This window comes from Notolepis coatsorum, assembly GCF_963971535.1.
Source record: "Notolepis coatsorum genome assembly, chromosome: 13".
NCBI lineage: Eukaryota > Metazoa > Chordata > Actinopteri > Aulopiformes > Paralepididae > Notolepis > Notolepis coatsorum.
The window spans coordinates 51,837,533-51,856,386 of record NC_140177.1 but is presented as its reverse complement, the minus strand read 5'-3'; the positions used below and the strand labels follow the sequence as shown (position 1 = coordinate 51,856,386).

The following is an 18,854-nucleotide window of genomic DNA, read 5'->3' as shown; positions in this document are numbered from 1 at the left end:
ACATTGACAGGCAAAGAGCCACATGCGGCTCGTGAGCCGCGGGTTGGCCACCCCTGGTCTAGGGGTAGGAAGGTGGGTCTCAGGTGAGAAGTGAGCTCATTGATAATCTGCTGCTTCTTCAGTTTCTTCCGGTTAGGACAGTGTGGAAGAGGAGAATAATCAAGGGCATGAACTTTCACTTGTAATACAGCATATTGGTAACTTTCAAGGCTGCACATTCTGAAGGAATTTCTTAATGGATATTTGCCTGTGTTAATGTACTACTGATAATTGTTAATGAAGAAATCGTTCCCATGTGATGTTCAGATGGTCTTCAGTCTGGGATCAATTCAGGAACCACTGGAATATATGGTTTGGTTTTCTTCACCACATAAACATGAGCTACATTTAGCCACTGCTAAATGAATGAGTCATAGGGTGCACACCGCAATGCAAATCTTGGGGAAATACCACCTGTAGGCGATTATCAGTGAATGGAACCATGATTTCCAGTTTCAACTGGTTCTTGGGACTAGTCTCCGGCCACAGTAGCAACTGATTATCACAGAGGGAGGGGGTCCTTTAAGCTTTAAGTGGCATTTTACTTTTAGGACAACATGTTTAGTTTAGTACGGTTAGGTTGCAATTATGTATACAGGATCAAATAAATTGTTCCTTTTATTGGTCGACCTATATATCACATTGGGCCAATATTGGCAGTTTTTAACCCTGCCCACATTATAATTTTTCGCAGGCTCTAGCAGGCTAATTTTGTATGCGAAAAAGGCCATCATATGAAACTAGAGATCACAAGCAAAAGCATGATTCCAGGAATCAGTCGATACCAATCTTCATGATAGCTTACCTGGAAAGGGGCTAAAAAGGGCTTCGCAGATATTATGAAGGGAAGAAATACTGCAATATTTTATATCCAAAGGTTAGCAATATGTTGTCAAAAAGAATTTAAGCCAACTCCAGATTTATTTAGGCTACTGTTAGCAAGTGCAAACCTAGCTGTCATCAACCAGCTAAGCTAGCTAGCTAATAGCCAACATTAGTGAACTTAAGTTCAGCAATTCTGTGTCTCATGTCATTATTCAATTGTTGTATTTTATCAGATACAAAAACTTGTTTTTGAATAATTATATTGACCATTGGCCGTCCTGCTCACTAAATATTGGTATCGACATCGGCCATCTAAAAACCCATATCAGTCAACCACTAGTTACATTTTTTATTTTTTTGTATCTCTCTTCCTCCGATTTTTTCTGTTTTCTCCCCGTCCCAATTTAGTCGTTGTGCCAATTCCCCCCCCCTCCCCTACCTGGTTGTTGTGTGCATGTTCTCCTACTGGTCGGTACAAGGGAACCCTGAAGTATCCGCACGCTTCCTCCGACACGTGCGGCGACAGCCAGTGGCTCTCTTCTCACCTGGCAGCGAGGGCTCTCATTGGTGAAGTGTAACGCGTGGGAGGTCACGCTGCCTTCCTCAAGTACTGCCTCCGCTGAGCAAGCGCCCAGACCTGACCTGTAGGCGTCGCTGTCCACAACGCCAGTTTCCCACCCACGGCTTCCCTCCCCCTAACCCAGCCAAACGAGTTAGTATAGCGATCAGCCCAAGCCAAGGCAATGCTGACTCCGGGAGTCGAGACCGCAGCCTCTTGCATTGGTGACGAGCGCAATCTCCGCTACGCCACCTGACCGCCCCAACCACTAGTTAATTTACCAATAATTTGAGGATGGTGTAGGGCTGGGCGATATAACGATAACGATAAATATTGCGATATATTTTAATAATCGATATCGGAAAGAAAAATATCGAATAAAATATCGTTTTTTTTTTTTTTTCTGCAACAGGGCAGACTTGTCTTTCTTGCCTGCAACTTAAAGTAATGGCTTTGCTTGTCCAAATGACAATACTGACCAAATTGAGATTTCTTTTTCTCTTGTCCATTTTATTTTGTTTGCTTTCTAATTTAAAATACAGTTTGAAACCGTCTGTACACAGTAGGCTATGTGTGCTAGGAGAGCTAGTCTCCAGTCATGAGTCACGGTGCACATGGTTTGTCCACCAAAAAAGCGCCAAAAGATAGAAAAGAAACTAGCAGAGCCAGAACTGTTCAACTCCCCTGGAGCCACAGCCAGCAGAGAAGCCGGTTTACTTTCGCTTTTAAACCAGCTGCAGCCTGAGAACTGGAGTGTGAGGGGATGTAACACTAAAGATGGCGGCAACGACAAAGAATTGCTGCAAAATAAACATACATCTGTTGTTTATATAAAAAAAATTATAAAAAAATTTATTTATAACAATTTAGATAATTATCGATATCGAATGATATGATAACATTATCATATCGTTATCGCGATATGATTTTTTGCCATATCCCAGCCCTATGGTGACATTAACTAGTAAAACACATACATGTAAATAATTACATACAATTGCATATCACCATAGTTTATACTTCAAATGTATGATATTTAGACTATATGGGCGCAAAATGAATGGAAGTTAAGTGGTAGTCTCATTCAAATGGATGAGGCTCTTGCAAACATTCTGAATGACTATGATGTTGACTATAATGATTTAAGTAGTTCATAACAGTACTCCTGTCAATTCAAAAACAGCGGTTATCTGAAGTTAAATAGATATTCCACAAATTGAGATGTTTCCTAAAGTTTGATTATTATTATTAGTGTGGTTCTCTCATATTTTATTATATATATATATAATATGTCTAAAATGATATAAAAGAAAGACTAATGCTAAAACATCTAGAATTATAAATAATCATTTAAATTGTGAATCATGTCTGTACTACAAACGGTTTATGAGATATGAGATGTGTGTGCGCTTGCGTGCGTGGAGAACTGCCCTTATATGGGCTGGTGAACTGCCTGTGACCTGGCTAGCTCGGTTGTTAAAGGTATACCGGTAGTTGGGATTTCTGGACATTAAATTGTATGTCCAATAAAACCATTTTATTATAATCATTTTCAAATAAAACCATTTAGTATAAAATCTTTATAAAAACAAGATTTGGTCTTCAAAAAAGTATTTTTGAAATTGTCTTGAAAAAGATGAGTCGTCTTATATTCAGGGTTGTCTTTCGGACCAATATGGTAACTTTTGATTACACTACAAGTATTTAATACAACTTAATGTTCAAACATCCTAACTATCCCTTTACATCTCAGTCAGAGCGCAGCACCACATGTCAAACTTATGCTGATGTGGGAGAACCAAAGCAAAGCTCTGGAAGGAATATTGCAACGAATAAGGAGTGGAATAATAAAATATGTGGGATAACCACACTAATAATAATAATCTTGGCTAATTTTAGGGAAAATCTCTCAATTCGTAGAATATCTATTTAACTTCAGATATCAGCTGTGGGCCAGTCTCTAATTTACAGGAGTACTGTTATGAACTAATTAAATCATTATAGTCAACATCATAGTCATTCAGAATGTTTGCAAGAGCCTCATCCCTTTGAATGAGACTACCACTTAATTTAATCTCTATTAGAATGTAGATTTAGAATCTGATGTGAAATACTCTCCCCTCCAGTGCATCACTCCCTCTTGTGTTCATTTTAATTATGGCATTTCATTCAACAACCCATGAGACTCTCAAATGATACAATTTAAACAAGAACTTAAATTCCACAACAATCTTGAATTTAGTCTAAGCTTGATTAAAATGAACATAACTAAAATTCCCGGTAACTTCATATTATGAACATAGAGGATGATTATCCAAAATATGATTTGATATAACGTAGCTTTATGCATTACAAATATGGATCTATAAATGAGTATGTAAAGAGCAGAGAAGAGAAAACATGGTTTGCATTCATAGAAGGGCAATATGTTTACCAACAACGACTCCCCCTCATGACACATACCTGTGTCAAATTACCATGCTCAGTACTCTACAAGTCATGCAGGGTCATCACAACCTTCCGTGTACTATAATTATGGTACGCACAGAGTACCAAGGTGTATTCCTGCTTTCTGGAATAACTAAGGCTGTATCTCATATTTGTAATGTAGTTTAAAAAAGCAGTATCAATAGATTTTCATTCAGTTAGGCTACGCTAAATTGGTGTTTTCCATTACATGTGGCCAGTGTTGGGGTCTTTACTCAAAATATTATATTTTTCGAGACGCCCATTATGCAAATGGTCACGTAATTTATTTGAATCCATAACAATACAACAGGAATGATAAAAGTATGAAACACGAGCAACGGTTAGGTTAGCAACGGTAGCGTGATTTGTGAAATCGGAACAGTAACGCCTGCAAGATATTTCAAAACAAAATGCAGACAAACCTGCTGCTCTGCAATGAGTGACGTCTTGAGGTTCTGCATCTCTTCATTCTTCCTCCTCTCCAGGAGCTCCATCTGGGTCTGCAGGGAGGCCCTCTCCTGCTGCCACCGCTCCTGAAGGGCAGGGTCCAGGGAGAGCGGAGCCTCGGCTTCTGCGTGAAGAGACAACCCTTCCTCCCTGAAAAGACACAGTTGAATCAAATACAACACAAGCATAAGATGACAAAATTAAATACTTTTCTTTTTGGCATATCTAAACCAGATTCCGTCTCAGGGTTTAAATAGCTTGAAACAAGTTATTTATTTTTAATATAAATGTCATTTTATCAACTGTCGAGAGGTTTTGCAAATAAATCCAGACAGAAAAATGTGCTACAGTGAAAACTGATGTAATTGGTGCAAAAGCATGTCTGATGTGTTAAGATACATCTATTCCAACTCTCACCGTGTTGAGGATGGTCTCTCTTGAAGCTCATTTTCAAGATGTCTAATTTTGTCTAACAGTCTCTCCTCCATCTCCTCCTTTTGTTGCTCTAATTCTTTAAAGGCATCTGGTAATGCAGCCTTCAAGGCCTCTTCTTTCTCTAAACGTTCCTGGGCTGCATGACTGTCCTGCTCTAATCTTTTGGAAAGCATGTCGTTTTCTGCCTGCAGGTCACAGATAACAGTCCTCAAGTCTCGCTCCTGCTCCTGGAAAGTCCTCAGCTGTGCTTCCTTCTCTTCACACAGAGAGACTACTTGCTGGTGTAGGTCATGCTGACGCTCGGCACGTTCTTTCTCAGCGCTGTGGACTTGCTGTTGCAGGGAGGAGAGCTCGCTGCGGAGCAAGATCCTCTCCTCCTCATGCCGGTCGACCAGCTCTAAGATGCAGTGGTCCTTCTCAATCCGCATCAGAGTCCTCAGCTCCGCTAGGCCCACCTCATACTCCTCATTCTTCACTTGAAGCTGCCCGTTGAGGTCTGCCACTTCTTTGCTGAGGGCTTTAGTCTCTGCCTCTACCTGGGCCTTCACAGACTCGGCTTGCTGCATCTTGGCCTCCTCAAACAACAGCCTCACCTCCTCAGTCTCCGACTCTTTGAGGGCTAGCTCCACTTCAAGTTTGCAGCGCAGGTCAGCCAGTTCAGCAGCATGACCCTGCAAGAGCTTGATTTGGCTGTCCTTCTCCGTCAGGACAGTGGCATGGGAATCGGCTGCCTCATATAACTGCAACGCATGCTCCCTGTTGAGCAGGTCCAGGTGGGCGTTGTGCTCCTGCTCCAGCCTTACCTCCAGCTCCTCCAAGTGCAATTGTTCAACGGCCTCCAACTCCTGCCGAATCTCCTGCTTCTGCCGCTCCACCTCACAGTGCAGGTTCTCAAGCTGGCTGCTCAGAGAGGCTCTGCAGGAGGTCAGAGTCTCGACCTCACAGTGCAGGTTCTCAAGCTGGTTGCTCAGAGAGTCTCTGCAGGAGGTCAGAGTCTCGACCTCACCAGCTTGATCACTGATCGTCTGGTCTAGGTTCTTAACCCTCTCTGTGTGGCTGGTCTCTGCTTCAACCCATCTCTCCTTCTCATTCTCGAGCTGAGCGAGTTCCTTCTCCTTGCATTCCAGAAGCCCCTCCTGCTCCATCATGGCGAGTTGAATATCTCTGACTATGTTCTGGTTCACCTGGTTTTCCTCTGCCAGGGTCTGAATCCGTTTCTCAAGCTTGTGCCGGAGAGAGAGGACCTCGTTTTGGTGTTGCTCCTTCATCTCCAATTCATGGGCCTGACGGATGTTGTCAACGATGCCACGCACCTCTATGGTCATGGTCTTGAGGGCAAAGCCAAAGTCTCGCTGTTCCTTCAAAACCAGACCCCTGAAGTGGTAGAGGTCATCCTTGACACTCCTCAAGTTGGACTGGGACTCTTCTGCAGCAGAGCGGTACTTCTCGATAACCAGCTTCAGAACGGCCATCCTGGAGTTCTCCCTCTCTAGTGTTGTGGTATCCTGAATGCGCTTGTTATCGATAGCGTTGATGACTGAGGAGTACAAGGATTCAACCATCATTTCTGGACTTGTCGGGTCACTGATGTGATTGGGGGAGGTCAGGTTCCCTTCGATCACAAACTCATTGACGGCAGACATAAAGTCTAACTCAGGGCTCTCTGCTAGGGAGTCCAGGTCGAGGGAGCCATGATGAAGCAGCGGGTCCATGTTTGGGTGGCCGATGGTTTCAAAATCGAAGGTCTGAGCGTCGATGCTGTCTGGGGACAAGTCCTCTAATGGTGCAGGGATGAGTACAGGTAGGGGCAGGAAGATGTGGCCCTGAAGACTGAGGGAGGAGGGGGCTTTGAAGGAGGTAGGGGTGGTGGTACCAGGTGTGCTTTGAGACCGTGGGGTAGATCTCTGAGCACTCTGGCTGTAGGACACCTGGAAGGACAGCGCATGAAATAAAGGAGTGAGGAGGACATGCAAGTATGGCAATCAAGAACAAAGCCTACAGGATCCAATTTCTGTTTTAATTAGGCAATACAGGTAATAAGACTGTACATACTGTATGTATGTCTGAATCTGTGAACAGGGTTGTTATGAATACAAACCAAGTAATCAGGAGTAATCCCGTTTCTGTTTTCTCACGAGACCTGCATCCTTTTCACCATCTGCTCCATCATTTGTGGAGCTGACCATAATCTGGAACTGGTTTTGCATAGCTTAATCTATCGATCATCTCCCTTTAGCTGGAAGCATAGTTTTATATTTTAAGGACAAATTGTCCAAATTGATCATCACAAACCAGTTATGTTGCAAAATTAACAATTGAAATTAACAATAGTTGAAAATGTTCATCCCCATTTTAAATCTCAAGTTGTATATATGCTCCTTTTTCAGTTATTTTAGACAGTAATAATTTATATTTAGGAGCATCCTCTATGGCATGCTATGAAAATAGCACCACTGTTGGAACCCTGATTAGTGGCTGTGAAGAGCTCACCCGGACATTCTGGCAAGACACTTAGGGCGTGTTCACACCTGAAAGTCCGGGGATAGTCAGTCTGGACTTTCTGGTGGACCAAATGTGAAAATGATACATTGTTTGATTTTGGTCTGCGTTCACACTACCCTTTTTGGTGCAGATCTAATTTGTAAACAAAGGACATACAGTTGCATCTATTGGACTATAGCACTCACAAACGTAAACAGTTGCCGGCAGCGTAATGAGAGAGATACTATTACGAGCACGGCGCAAGTCGACTAGAGAGAGAGAGAGAGAGAAAAACGGACTATTGATCTAAAGGGACCATGGTCCACTTAAAGTGGACCAAACAGGGTAGGTGTGAACGCGCCCTTAGGGCGCTTTCACATATAGTTTTGGTGGACTCTGTGCGGACTCTGTGCGGTTCGGGGGGTGAAGTTGCAACATTGTTGCATTCTTCATTTGGTTCGTCTGCGTTCACATTGCAATTTGTCAAGCACACCAAACTTTCTGAACAATGTCACGCGGTCGAAAAGGGCGCTGTATTGACAGCGCTTTTTGGATATTCTCCACCCGTTATCACTTTCAAAGCACAAAGCACACGTGGCATTTACCACTCTACTGGCCAGGCGGCTGATTCTGTTTAAATGGAAGTCCGCTGCTCCCCCTCACCTTCACTGGATTAGAGACATACTATACTTTATCAAACTAGAAAAGATAATATGTACTCTGAGAGGTTCTTCATCTATGTTCAAGAAAACGTGGGGTTCATTCCTTGTGCTTGTGGATGATGTACAGTTCCATACTATTCCAGAATAGCAATTCTCATGCTGCTTGCTGGTATTCATCTGTGTGAACGTTAATTCAACGTGATTTATTTGATATACCGTATATACATTGGAGAAGCATATTTGGGTACTTGAACATGTGCTACATATTTGATATACTATTATTATATATATATATACTTTTGAGACGACTGTCGTGCAACCAAGTCAGTGTTTGTTTGTCTTATTATTTACTTTTGAAATTTGTTTCCCCTTCTGTTTAATGTTGTTATCTGTTCTATGTGGACAATGACAATACAATAATGCATATATGCAGACATATACTTTGATTTGCATGTCCTCAAAAAAGTATAATAAAAAAAAAAAAAGGGCGCTTGTCTATTGGACACAATAGAGAGTGGAAATGTGTGTATGTGACTGCGAGCCCTAACATGTGTGTGTGCGCGCGTGCGTGTGGGTGTGTGTGACTGCGAGCCCTATCTGACTCCAGATCAGCGGAGGCGTCACAATTTTCAGTCGATGGCGGTGCTGGTGATGCCGTGATTGCCGTCTGATGGGTCTCATCTTCGAAAGACTCAACGACATGTTTCGGGCTGGATGTGGGTCTTGTGCCAAGTATAACGTCCAGGTCATCATACCAAGGGAACTTGTCTTTCTCGTCCCCCGAACTCCTACTTTTTCGAAGCAAGTCACAGACTTTAAATAGGCTAATTGTTTTTTCAGCCTGTTATTCGTTTTAACTTCTTTAATTCACATTTCGTTTTAGAAGGCTACCGCTTAGCCTATATTTTACACACTGTGTTTAGCCTATATTAAATAGTCTAATTGTTTTTTCAGCCTGTTATTCGTTTTAACTTTCAGCCTGTTAAAATATGTGTCGTTAATTCAGTATTTAACTTCTTGAATCCATATTTATTTAGGCTATGCTAATTAAAAACAAATGTTATGGACATCTAATTTAATTCTCTGCTTATTTATTAATATATTGCTGACGTTTTTTTTATTTTGACGTGGCATTGATCCATTGTTCTATTGAAGCCCATTACCACCATCCTCTCGCTAAACAACTTGTACACCGCGTTGTTTTTATGGGTGCCCACAAGTAGCTGTTTAATTTGGTCTTCTGCCCATATGTCTATCAGGGCTTTCACCTCGTCATTCGCCCACGTCTGTCCACGAGACATGTTTACGGCATGCTTGTTTTGCAGTGAATGCGCGCCGCTGTGTTTTTTTTTCTTTTTTTCTACCCAAGATGCACAGTTTATCAGGTCACTTCCTATATTTGGTCTGCGTTTGGTCCGATGAAGCTAACCGAGACCTACGTTTTCAGGCGGACCAGTTTGCGTGTTGGTCCGCACCAGAGTTCGACTGAGCATTCACACCACCCCAAAAAAAACGGACTATCCGAGAAAACGAACTCTGGTCCGATAGTCCGGACCAAACAGCTCTGGTGTGAAAGCACCCTTAGCCATGTTGGCCTAGGGATGACTATAGTTGAACTTGTCCTACAGCAATAAACATTGTTTACAAGCTCAGCTGTGCCCATCATATCATGGGTCTTCAGGCTCTGCGTCTGGATCAAAGAGGGAAAAGGTCATGAAATTTGAGTTCTGTAACATGGTTCTTAATGGTCTCTGAAACATTTGTAACTGTTGCATATTTGCCTAGATCAATCAGGTACAGAAGATCAGACTCAACGTGGACATCAAGATCCCTTTTCATTTTGAGAATAGCACTCAGTCATGCTATTCAAATGATTTATTATCATTATTATTATTATGGAAGCTGTAATTACCCTTTGTTCACTCAACAGATCGGTAATAGTTTGAGACATCTCATCCACACTCTGTGCAGCTTGGACCAGCTGGTGAAGCATTTCTACATGCCTGTTTAAAGGCTCAAAGTCACATAGTGTGGGAAGCCTGAGAGAAAAATAAGAAAATGTCAGACGTCAGTTCAGCTACTACTATATCACTGGCAGGGTCATAATGAAAACCACCTGAGTGATAGATGACAATGACTTACATGAGGAAAGGCTGCACCTCTGTGGGACAGCAAGACTTCAGGTACTGCAGGTCCTCAACAGAGATGTCTGGAAGCTCACAGTCAAACCTTCTGGGCTTTCGGGTCTATGAAAAACAGAAGATGGAGAAAATAGATTAGTTAAAGAGGCCATATTATGCTTTTTATCATTTCCCCTTACCTTTGGTATGTTATATAGCAGGTGCATGTAGAATGTCTGCAGAGTTACAAAACCCAAAGTCCACGTCAAATGGGAGTTATTCTCTTCGACAAAAGATTACTGTTCCTTGAACTGCTGTTTGTAGTCCAGACTCTTTTTAGTTAGCTAGTTATCCAGTTTTATTTGAATTTTGTGAACCAGGAAGGCAGCTCGTTTTCATTTAAAGAGACAGGAGCCAAAAGTGCCTGTTTGAGGCTGATGAGCCCGCCTGTACAGCTGTAACTATGTGCTTTTTTAGCCTAAAAACATGTAATGTTTGTAATTGACCACGAAAATGAAAATATTAAAACAGGGAAATGGCCATAATATGGGCTCTTTAAAATATAGCGGAGATTCAAACTCATTTAAAAACACTGTTCCCTTTGGACCGACACTTACGCAAAATGATGTAGGAGGCCATGAATCCAGTCCTCTGAACAGGCGATTTCTGAGAAAAGACTTTCCTGAAAAGAAGACATTGACTACGTTATGAAAGCTCAGCTCAAGAATATAATCACTTTGCTGGCGTTTTCAAAAGGTGCGTCGTTTTCTACAATGACACCTCAAACATAATCAACTAGGAGCTCTCCAAAGGGACTTACTGAAGAGCTTCCCAAACGTTTCCCTTTTGAACTTTTCAGCCTCGTACAGTTGTTTCCCATCCTTCACAAGAGCACAGGCCCACTGGAAAAAGAAAACCCAAGTTTAGACTTTACTGTGCCACTGAATCTCTCTTCCAACTCAAAAGAATATCATGCTGACAAATGATGTAGTGCAGCATTTCTCAAACTGAGGGACTGGAATCAAGCAAGAAAACAAACAACCATTTTGTTTTATGCATTAATTTATAACATCAGTGGTTGTTCCATTTTAAAGTAAGCAGTTCCTAAAATTGGTCATATAGCTGCTTACAAGTCCCCAAAACAAAAATGTGCTACTCCTCGAGACCAAAGTTTGGGAATGCTTGGTGACTTAGCTAGTCACTATGTTTTCTCATCATGATTTCATCAGTTTTAACAGTCTCAACAACTTAAGACATACCTAGAGGGGAGCGGACTGCACACTCTTAGTAAAACAAAACAAAAATCAGCCAAACTGATCAGGGATCTGTGATAGGTCCAAAACGATTTATACTTTATATTAATGATATGTGCAATGTTGCTGAACTGTTAAAGTTTGTTATTTTTGCAGATGATACAAATGTATATTGCTCAGGAAGTAATTTAAAGGAACTTTTGTTTGATATTGAAAGAGAGCTTGAAACTCTCAAAACTTGGTTTGATGTTAATAAATTGTCTCTCAATATTAAGAAAACTAAATTAATGGTTTTTGGTAATCGAAAAGAAATAGAGGGGGAGATAGAGTTAAAAATATGTGATGTAAAAATAGAAAGTTTCTGAGATACAATTTCTAGGGGTAGTTATTGACCAGAAATTAACATGGAAACAACATGTTAACTACCTATATTCAAGGAAAAATATCTACGGTAAGTCAGTAGCAATATTGTATAAATGTAAGGATATATTAAACTACAAAGCCTTGCACATCATTTACTGCTCACTTATACTTCCTTACATTTCTTACTGTGTGGAAGTATGGGGGTTGACATTTAAAAATACAGTAAATCCAATCCAAATGCAAAAGCGGGCCATTCGGAACCTTTTCAAGGCTGGTTACTATGAACACACAAATCCATTGTTTATAAAGTCTCATATTATGAAATTTAATGATTTGGTTTACTATAAAACTATGCAAATAATGTACAGAGCTAAAGCAAAGTTACTCCCAGATGGGGTGCAAAGGTTTTTTTCAATACATGAAAGAAAATATGATTTGAGAGATATTTGTAAATTTACTGTTCAAAAAGCTAAGAAAGGGATTAAAAGGAGGTGTATTTCTATTATTGGGGTTAACTTGTGGAACAATGCTGATATACAGTTAAGAATGAGTAATTCGATTTTTGGTTTTTAAGAAAAAGGTTTGTAAAGCTATTTTTGAAAACTACAAGGGTGAATAATACTGTTTTGCTTGCTTTTTTTTCTTTAGAATACTGTTTGAGTCTATTTTTTTTATTTTTTTGTAAGAATATAGGACAGGCACATATAAGCACTATGCTTCAGTCTGTACCTTTTCAGTCACTGTAAAAAAAAATCAAATATTGATAAATGATGGTATATTGTATTGTGTGAGATGATGACTGAAAAAATAAACTACTACTACTACTACTACTACTACTACTACTATCTACTTTTTCTCCCCATTTTTTTTTCTATTTTTCTCCCATCCCAATTTCGTATTATCCAATTCTACCCTCCCCTGTCTCGAATGTTGTTAGACCATGCCTCCCACTGGTCGGCTGCAATGTGGACCAAGCCTTGCATCACGTGTCCCCTCCGGTACAGGAGCAGCTTTTGGCTACACAAGGTACCGTCTAAGAAATGAGGGCATGAGAAATGTCACACCCCCCGTCACACTGACCTCTCTGTAGTGGCGTAGAAACATCTTTCTCCTGACGACCTCCACCACGGCCAGGCAGTACATCTGGGGCACTGTGCTAAGAGCCTCCACCACCCTGACCCTTTCCATCAGCTCGATCAGCAGTCTGAGCAGAGCCTGAAGCTTCTCCCCATCCTGGTCTGCGTGGAGCATCACGTAGCAGCACCATCTAATGCAAAACCATCACCGGTGATTAACCTTTCATACGACATTGTTCCGGAACTCTCTTGACATTCTCTACCAGTTAACTTAGACTAACAACAAGAGTGAGTTGTGTTCAGCATGTTGCTCAAAATGATCATTGAGCAGCGTAAGTGGAGAGACAGGGAATGGCAGTGAACAAGGAACAATAAATGACAAGAATTAAAACAGCTGAAACCTTACTTGAGACGGACTTGAAGGTTGTTTGCAAGTTCTTGTTTGGCAGTGGTGCACTTTTGTTTAATGTCCAGCAGCTTCCTATGGTGGTTCAGCATGATCATCAGCTGGTTGGCGTGACTGAGACACAAGTCAGGCAGAACGGATGTGTCCTTCAGGTTTTCAGCCCGCTTCTGATTGGCCAGAAATCCCTGGTAAAATTAAGAGGCACGTGGAAACATTATTTATCAGTGATGTGAATGAACTGGCAATTGCTTCTGTAATACTATGTAATTAATTCATTTGAATTAATATATATATATATATTTTTTTTTAAATATAATATATATATAACATTTCTTAAATTTGACTAACCTGAGCAAGTTCTTTCTGTTCATTTACCAACTTCTTACAGCTTGCAATCATTTGGTCTAGAGCGTACAACCTGTCTTCAAGCCCCTTGATGGCTTTCATGTTTTGATTATCCAGTTTGGCAATTGTGTCTCGACAATCTGCCAGGAAGGGTTGAATGATCCGTGGGTCAAGCTGAAAGACAAGAGCATATAAGACATTTAGCAGCTGCTCTTATCCACAACAACTTACAAATGGTAAATGGCTGCATTTATATAGCGCTTTTAAATTTGTTCCTCACATTTTACCCATTCACTCACACATTCACACCGACGGCGGAGGCAACCATGCAAGGTGCCAACCTGCTCATCAGGAGCAATTAGGTGTTACGTGTTGCTCAAGGACACTTCGACACGCTGCCCGGGAGGAGTGGGAATCGAACCGGGAACCTCCGGATTACCAGACGACTGCTCTACCTCCCGATCCACTGTCACCCCCAAGTGCAACAGAAGAGCAAGCTCAAATTCTATTACCACCAACATAACAATTAGCCGTACCGAGAGCAGGCGGCCAATGCTCAATCAATACTATGTTAATTAGAAGCTTGGATATATAGGTAGTATACAATGAATAAGGACATTTCAGTAAGGACCTTTTTATTCACTCGCACAAAAGGTTTTTAATTAAATCCCCTCCATTCAGAACCACTCCTTTAACTTTGAAAAGGTCCGCTGAAGAAACAGTGACTCACCCTGTTAATGGAGTCAAAGCACTTCCTAACAACGGACTCCACATCATTGGGCCGGTCTTGGACGTTGATCCAGTCTAGTAGTGTGACGTTGAAGGAGGGAGGGAGAGCCATCTCTGGACCGTCGTCCTCCTGTAGGGCTGCCCTCAGCCCACCGCTGTCAGTCATCTCGTGCGTTTCCTGGCCTTTGGTGGGTTCAGAGGCGGCAGAGAAAGATGCAGGCAACTTAGAGGTTCTCTGTACATCGGCGGCGCAAAGCACAGAGTCTGTGGATTTCTCATCCTCCGTCTCATCCGAATCTTTTCCTGGGGTCGAGCTGGACTTCTCGACACTGCCTCTGTAGCTGTGTCTGGTCAAACATTCCAGCAGGGGTATCTTGGCCATGACAGAGACTGCCGTACCCAGCCTACAAACAGAGCAGAATAAATACCAGAAGGAAGCTCAAACCTACCGAGTCGCATTAGAAAAGGGGCTTGTCTAAAATATATTTCTCATTGAAATTTCAAGAACATTAAAAGAGATAGTGTTTTTGGGCCCTACACTTACTTTGTGAGTTTAAATTTAATTTCCTCAAAGTCCTGTTGGTAATTTGTGTATGCAGTGTCAAATTTCCACAGCAGCTTCTGATATGACAGGGTGCAGTCGTCCAAGTTGGCCATGATGGCAGCCCAGCCTTGGTGCTGGAGGTGTTCGTCGTGAACCAAGCATTCACAGAAGGAGCAAAGTTTCTTGGCAACTTCAAACATTTCCTGGGGAAGAAAAAAAATAAGTATGGTAACTCTTTGAGGTGCAAGATTACAATGGCCACCGGACACTGAAAGCTATGGAGGTCTAGAATTCCAACATAGAATTCCAAAAGAACATTAAACAGAAAAAACATACACCTGAAAGGGAGAAGCCAAACCAATAACTTTTTAACAACATGTCTATTTAGATGTTTTACAATCCTCTAGTTTGAGAGATGTTCTATTCGTGGAATGGTATCAGCTGTTCGTCTAATCCAATCGCTTTAACTTTTAAATCTAAAAGAATGGGCGCTGGATCCTCAATTTAATGAATCATAAAAACGAGAGTAGGACAGCTCTCCAAATTTACTTTGTGGCACAATGTGGCAATATACTTTATTAACAAAAAGAATGAACCATGTTAGAGAAAGCATAAGGCTTTCTAAGCCAAGTACTGAGCCATGTATTAAGCAATGGCTCAGTACTATGTCTTACAAATGTGTTTAATAAAGAAATAATAAGAATAAGTACCACAGCAAGTTGTGTTCGCGAGGCAACGGTGTGAAAGACAGCTGGCATCATAAGAGACTCTTCCACCTTCAGCTCCATCTCATTCTCTATTGAGAAGGTAGTTTTAGGGATCGTTGGAGGCCGGTCACACAAGATCATCTCTTTGTTGAATAGGAATATGGGGTTGGTGTCCTAGACATAAACAAAGGATTTTTGGTCAGAATGATGAATAATTGATGTGCTACTCTCTCACCACTCTAACCCGGGCAATTTACTTGACAAGTGGTCTGGAATAAAATAACCTTGTCCCCAGCAGGCTGCAGGCTATGTGTTAAACACTAGGCAAAAGTAACGCCCTAGTGGATATTGCATGCCTTATGGCATTTACCCACCTCACAAACCAAAGCTTTTTAGCTATGCCAATTTCCAGCTAAATAACATCTGCTGTTGACTTGTTCCAAAGTGGAAAATACCAATGTCTATGTATAGGTTACCATAACTATGAACAACAGAGAGGCAATCATATTCCATATAATGTATATACACATATAATATATCTGTAGAGCCGAGGGATAAGAACAACAATAAATCCAAATGGTCCAAACTTACAGTGCCAGCACTGTAGCTGAAGACTCGCCTCTCTGCAACCATACACTCCCCTCCATTGACAACAAGGACTTGATGTTGAGTTGCAATCTTGTATGAGGCCTGGATAGCATGTTTAAGGTCCAGAACACTAGAGGATAAAAAAAAGTTAATTTTTCCCTTCAGAGAAATGGATTTAGCTATTTAGCCTGGACAAATGAAAGCCCCATTTCAACTGGATTAGTTTTACCATGGGAGGTACTGTAATTGTAATTATTAGACCTATTACATAATTATCCATTACCTGCATTTATAATCTTCCTGATATGAAAAAATTACTGAGAAAATTACCAATGTTTTTTTCAGCAAACTCAGGTGTAATTTGATAATAGCAATCCAGGTCCAACTGACATCTCTGTAACCTAATGTAATCAGGCTTGGGAAGCTGGCTTCAAATTCTGGGGCAAGCTGCCAATAGTAGAGAACCACTCCACTTCACACAGTGTGTTGACAGCGGATGTTTGGGTTAAAAGATGGTTGCGAAGTCTTACTGTGTGAAATCTGCCACAGAAGATCTCCCAGTCATCAGGAGAGAAGCCTATACCCTTCTTTCTTCTCCATTTTTGTAAATTTTGCAGTTAAATCAAATGCAAATTGTTGTAAGTGTAACATGTAAATGTAGTGATCCTCCCAAAGATGGCAGCCTGCAACAGTAGCAACTTATAGCAACCATCCAGCTTCCAGAGCACGTTACAGGTAGCCAACAGAGTGCATGTAGAACATGACGTTATTTAAGTAGTTTGATGGAAATGACAGGGATGCATAATCCTATATGAATATGCCACTAGAATTATACACCAGCGTGTACAAATTATATCACAGGACCTCTGCCAGTAAAACTAATTTGGTTAAAAAATGGCTTAAGTTGACCACTATTCCTGACGATCATACAATTGTGATGAGTCTCTTACGTTTGACCAGCAAGCTCAGTGTCAAATGTCAGTGTGCTGCCATTGTTGACCTGGAACACATACAACTTCATGTTGAATCCTCCAGAGATCTCCCTGCTTCCCTATCTTGGTCATTTAGTCATTCAAGGCCATCCTGCAAAAAAAGACATACAAAAAGGCATTCCAAGCATGATTAAAAACTACTTTTACATATCACCTAGCCCCGTCTTAATAATAATGAAAAGAGTCATGTAAAGTGAACTGTTGTTATCAAGGCACCCAAGGGTACTGAACTACTGTATTAAAGTAGGGCTGGGTTTATCACTGATAATGCCTGGCATTGTCACCACCTGTTCCATCACTTAACAATTGGTTGGTGGAACGGTGTAACATAAGGCCATCTATGTCAACCACTGACTCAAATGACTTGCTCAAAAACTGAGTCACCATGTGCAGGCTACAATAATGTGTCCTGTCATGAGCTTAAATGACCAGATATTCATCTTGAAAGCAGCATTTCGAAAAACAGCAGTTACAAACACCTGAAAGGTTAACATTTGCTGACCACGCACTAACGTTTCATTATCTAACGTTTGATTATATTATTACCCATAACTTGCATTGTCTGCAGCTATAACATGTTATTAACGTGTGTAAGCACGTTACCACACACCGGTATGACTGTCAGTTTCCTCAGTGTCTAATGTTATGCGAGGCCTGTAAAAACAAACATTAACGTTAACTGTACTCTACAGTCAACAACAGCATGCTAATGTTAACGCTAGTACGCTCACTAATTAGCAAACGTTGACCGTGACATGGTACAAATAATTAACATCTAACGTTATTTGTCTTTAATTAAACTGCTAACGTTGACACATTATCCCAGGTTACTATAAAAACAACACTAGGCTAGTCGAACAAGTGTTACTTGATTAGCCGGTTGACTGGTCTGGTAACGTCAGTTAGCTCATATCCAAGTGTCAATGTTATTTAAGTTCCTTTGTTCTGACAAACTTGTCGTGTGGCTTCTTGCTAAACGCCACGCTAATAACTCCGGCCTCCCTGAGTCCGAGCAGAGGGTTGAAGCAGGAGGGCCACCAGCAGCTGTTTACCAGAAAGTCAATGACATGATCCACTGCCTGCCCTCTCTCTCTCTCTCGGTGGCAGCTAACATGTTAGCATAACGTTAGCCATCAAGCTTATGTGTTATGTATTCTCTTTTTCCATCACATTGGCAGCGTCGGCGATTAAATAGTTATCAATAGTTATGACATGGTCAGGCCACACTGACGTTTGAATGTTTCACTATTGAATAGCTGACATAAATGGTTTCGTTGGGCTTACCTGTCTTTGTTTACTCGCATCTCCTTCTTGTTGGTATCCACCGTACCACCCTGGCGAGTTAGCCAGCTTAGCTTGTCATACATAGAGCTAGTTTAGCAATCTGCCCACCTAACGTTAGCTAGGTTAACGTTGAAGCTAAGTTAGCCGTAAATACTGGCTAGCTAGCAACCGCCTGTATTTCTATTTTTACAATCGGATCATATTTCTTCAAACGCAGACCGTCGCGTCAGTGTATTATCTATTTGCTCCACATTGTGTAACCTAGTGTGTATTGCAAGCTAACTAAGCTAACACCCCTTTCTATTGCGTTAGCCGTATCTGTTTTGTTGTTGTAGTCTAGCGATGTGCGATTCGTGAACGATTCGCTCGTTTCGCCAATAGTGGCGTGTCTATTTTCCCTAACGGGGTTGCACTTCCTCGTTCGGTTTGCGCGATCTGATTGGCCACAGACGTTTTTCTCAGCGCCAATCGCGTTACGCCTAACAAACTGGTTAAGCTTGGCGACTCTTTCGAAGTCGCTCTGAATGAAT

The 18,854-nt window shown here is 41.3% G+C and overlaps 1 protein-coding gene across 3 annotated transcripts in view; it reads right to left on the bottom strand.

Annotated features, from left to right (window-relative positions):
• rb1cc1 (RB1-inducible coiled-coil 1) overlaps positions 1-18,637 on the bottom strand; it is a 43,108-nt gene extending 24,471 nt beyond the window's left edge. For 2 of the 3 annotated variants that reach the window (XM_084327284.1, XM_084327285.1), the window contains exons 1-15: positions 18,325-18,637; positions 16,999-17,131; positions 16,052-16,178; positions 15,464-15,634; positions 14,754-14,956; positions 14,211-14,613; positions 13,484-13,654; positions 13,136-13,320; positions 12,734-12,920; positions 10,858-10,939; positions 10,655-10,719; positions 10,060-10,163; positions 9,830-9,956; positions 4,757-6,702; positions 4,315-4,489 (exon numbers count right to left, since the gene is read on the bottom strand). In XM_084327284.1, coding sequence (XP_084183410.1) covers positions 4,315-4,489; positions 4,757-6,702; positions 9,830-9,956; positions 10,060-10,163; positions 10,655-10,719; positions 10,858-10,939; positions 12,734-12,920; positions 13,136-13,320; positions 13,484-13,654; positions 14,211-14,613; positions 14,754-14,956; positions 15,464-15,634; positions 16,052-16,178; positions 16,999-17,069 — 4,017 coding nt within the window. In that variant the 5' untranslated portion in view covers positions 17,070-17,131; positions 18,325-18,637. The remainder of the gene's footprint in view (positions 1-4,314; positions 4,490-4,756; positions 6,703-9,829; positions 9,957-10,059; positions 10,164-10,654; positions 10,720-10,857; positions 10,940-12,733; positions 12,921-13,135; positions 13,321-13,483; positions 13,655-14,210; positions 14,614-14,753; positions 14,957-15,463; positions 15,635-16,051; positions 16,179-16,998; positions 17,132-18,324) is intronic. The other variant, XM_084327286.1, reaches the window with a different exon arrangement.
• Positions 18,638-18,854: the final 217 nt, after the last annotated feature.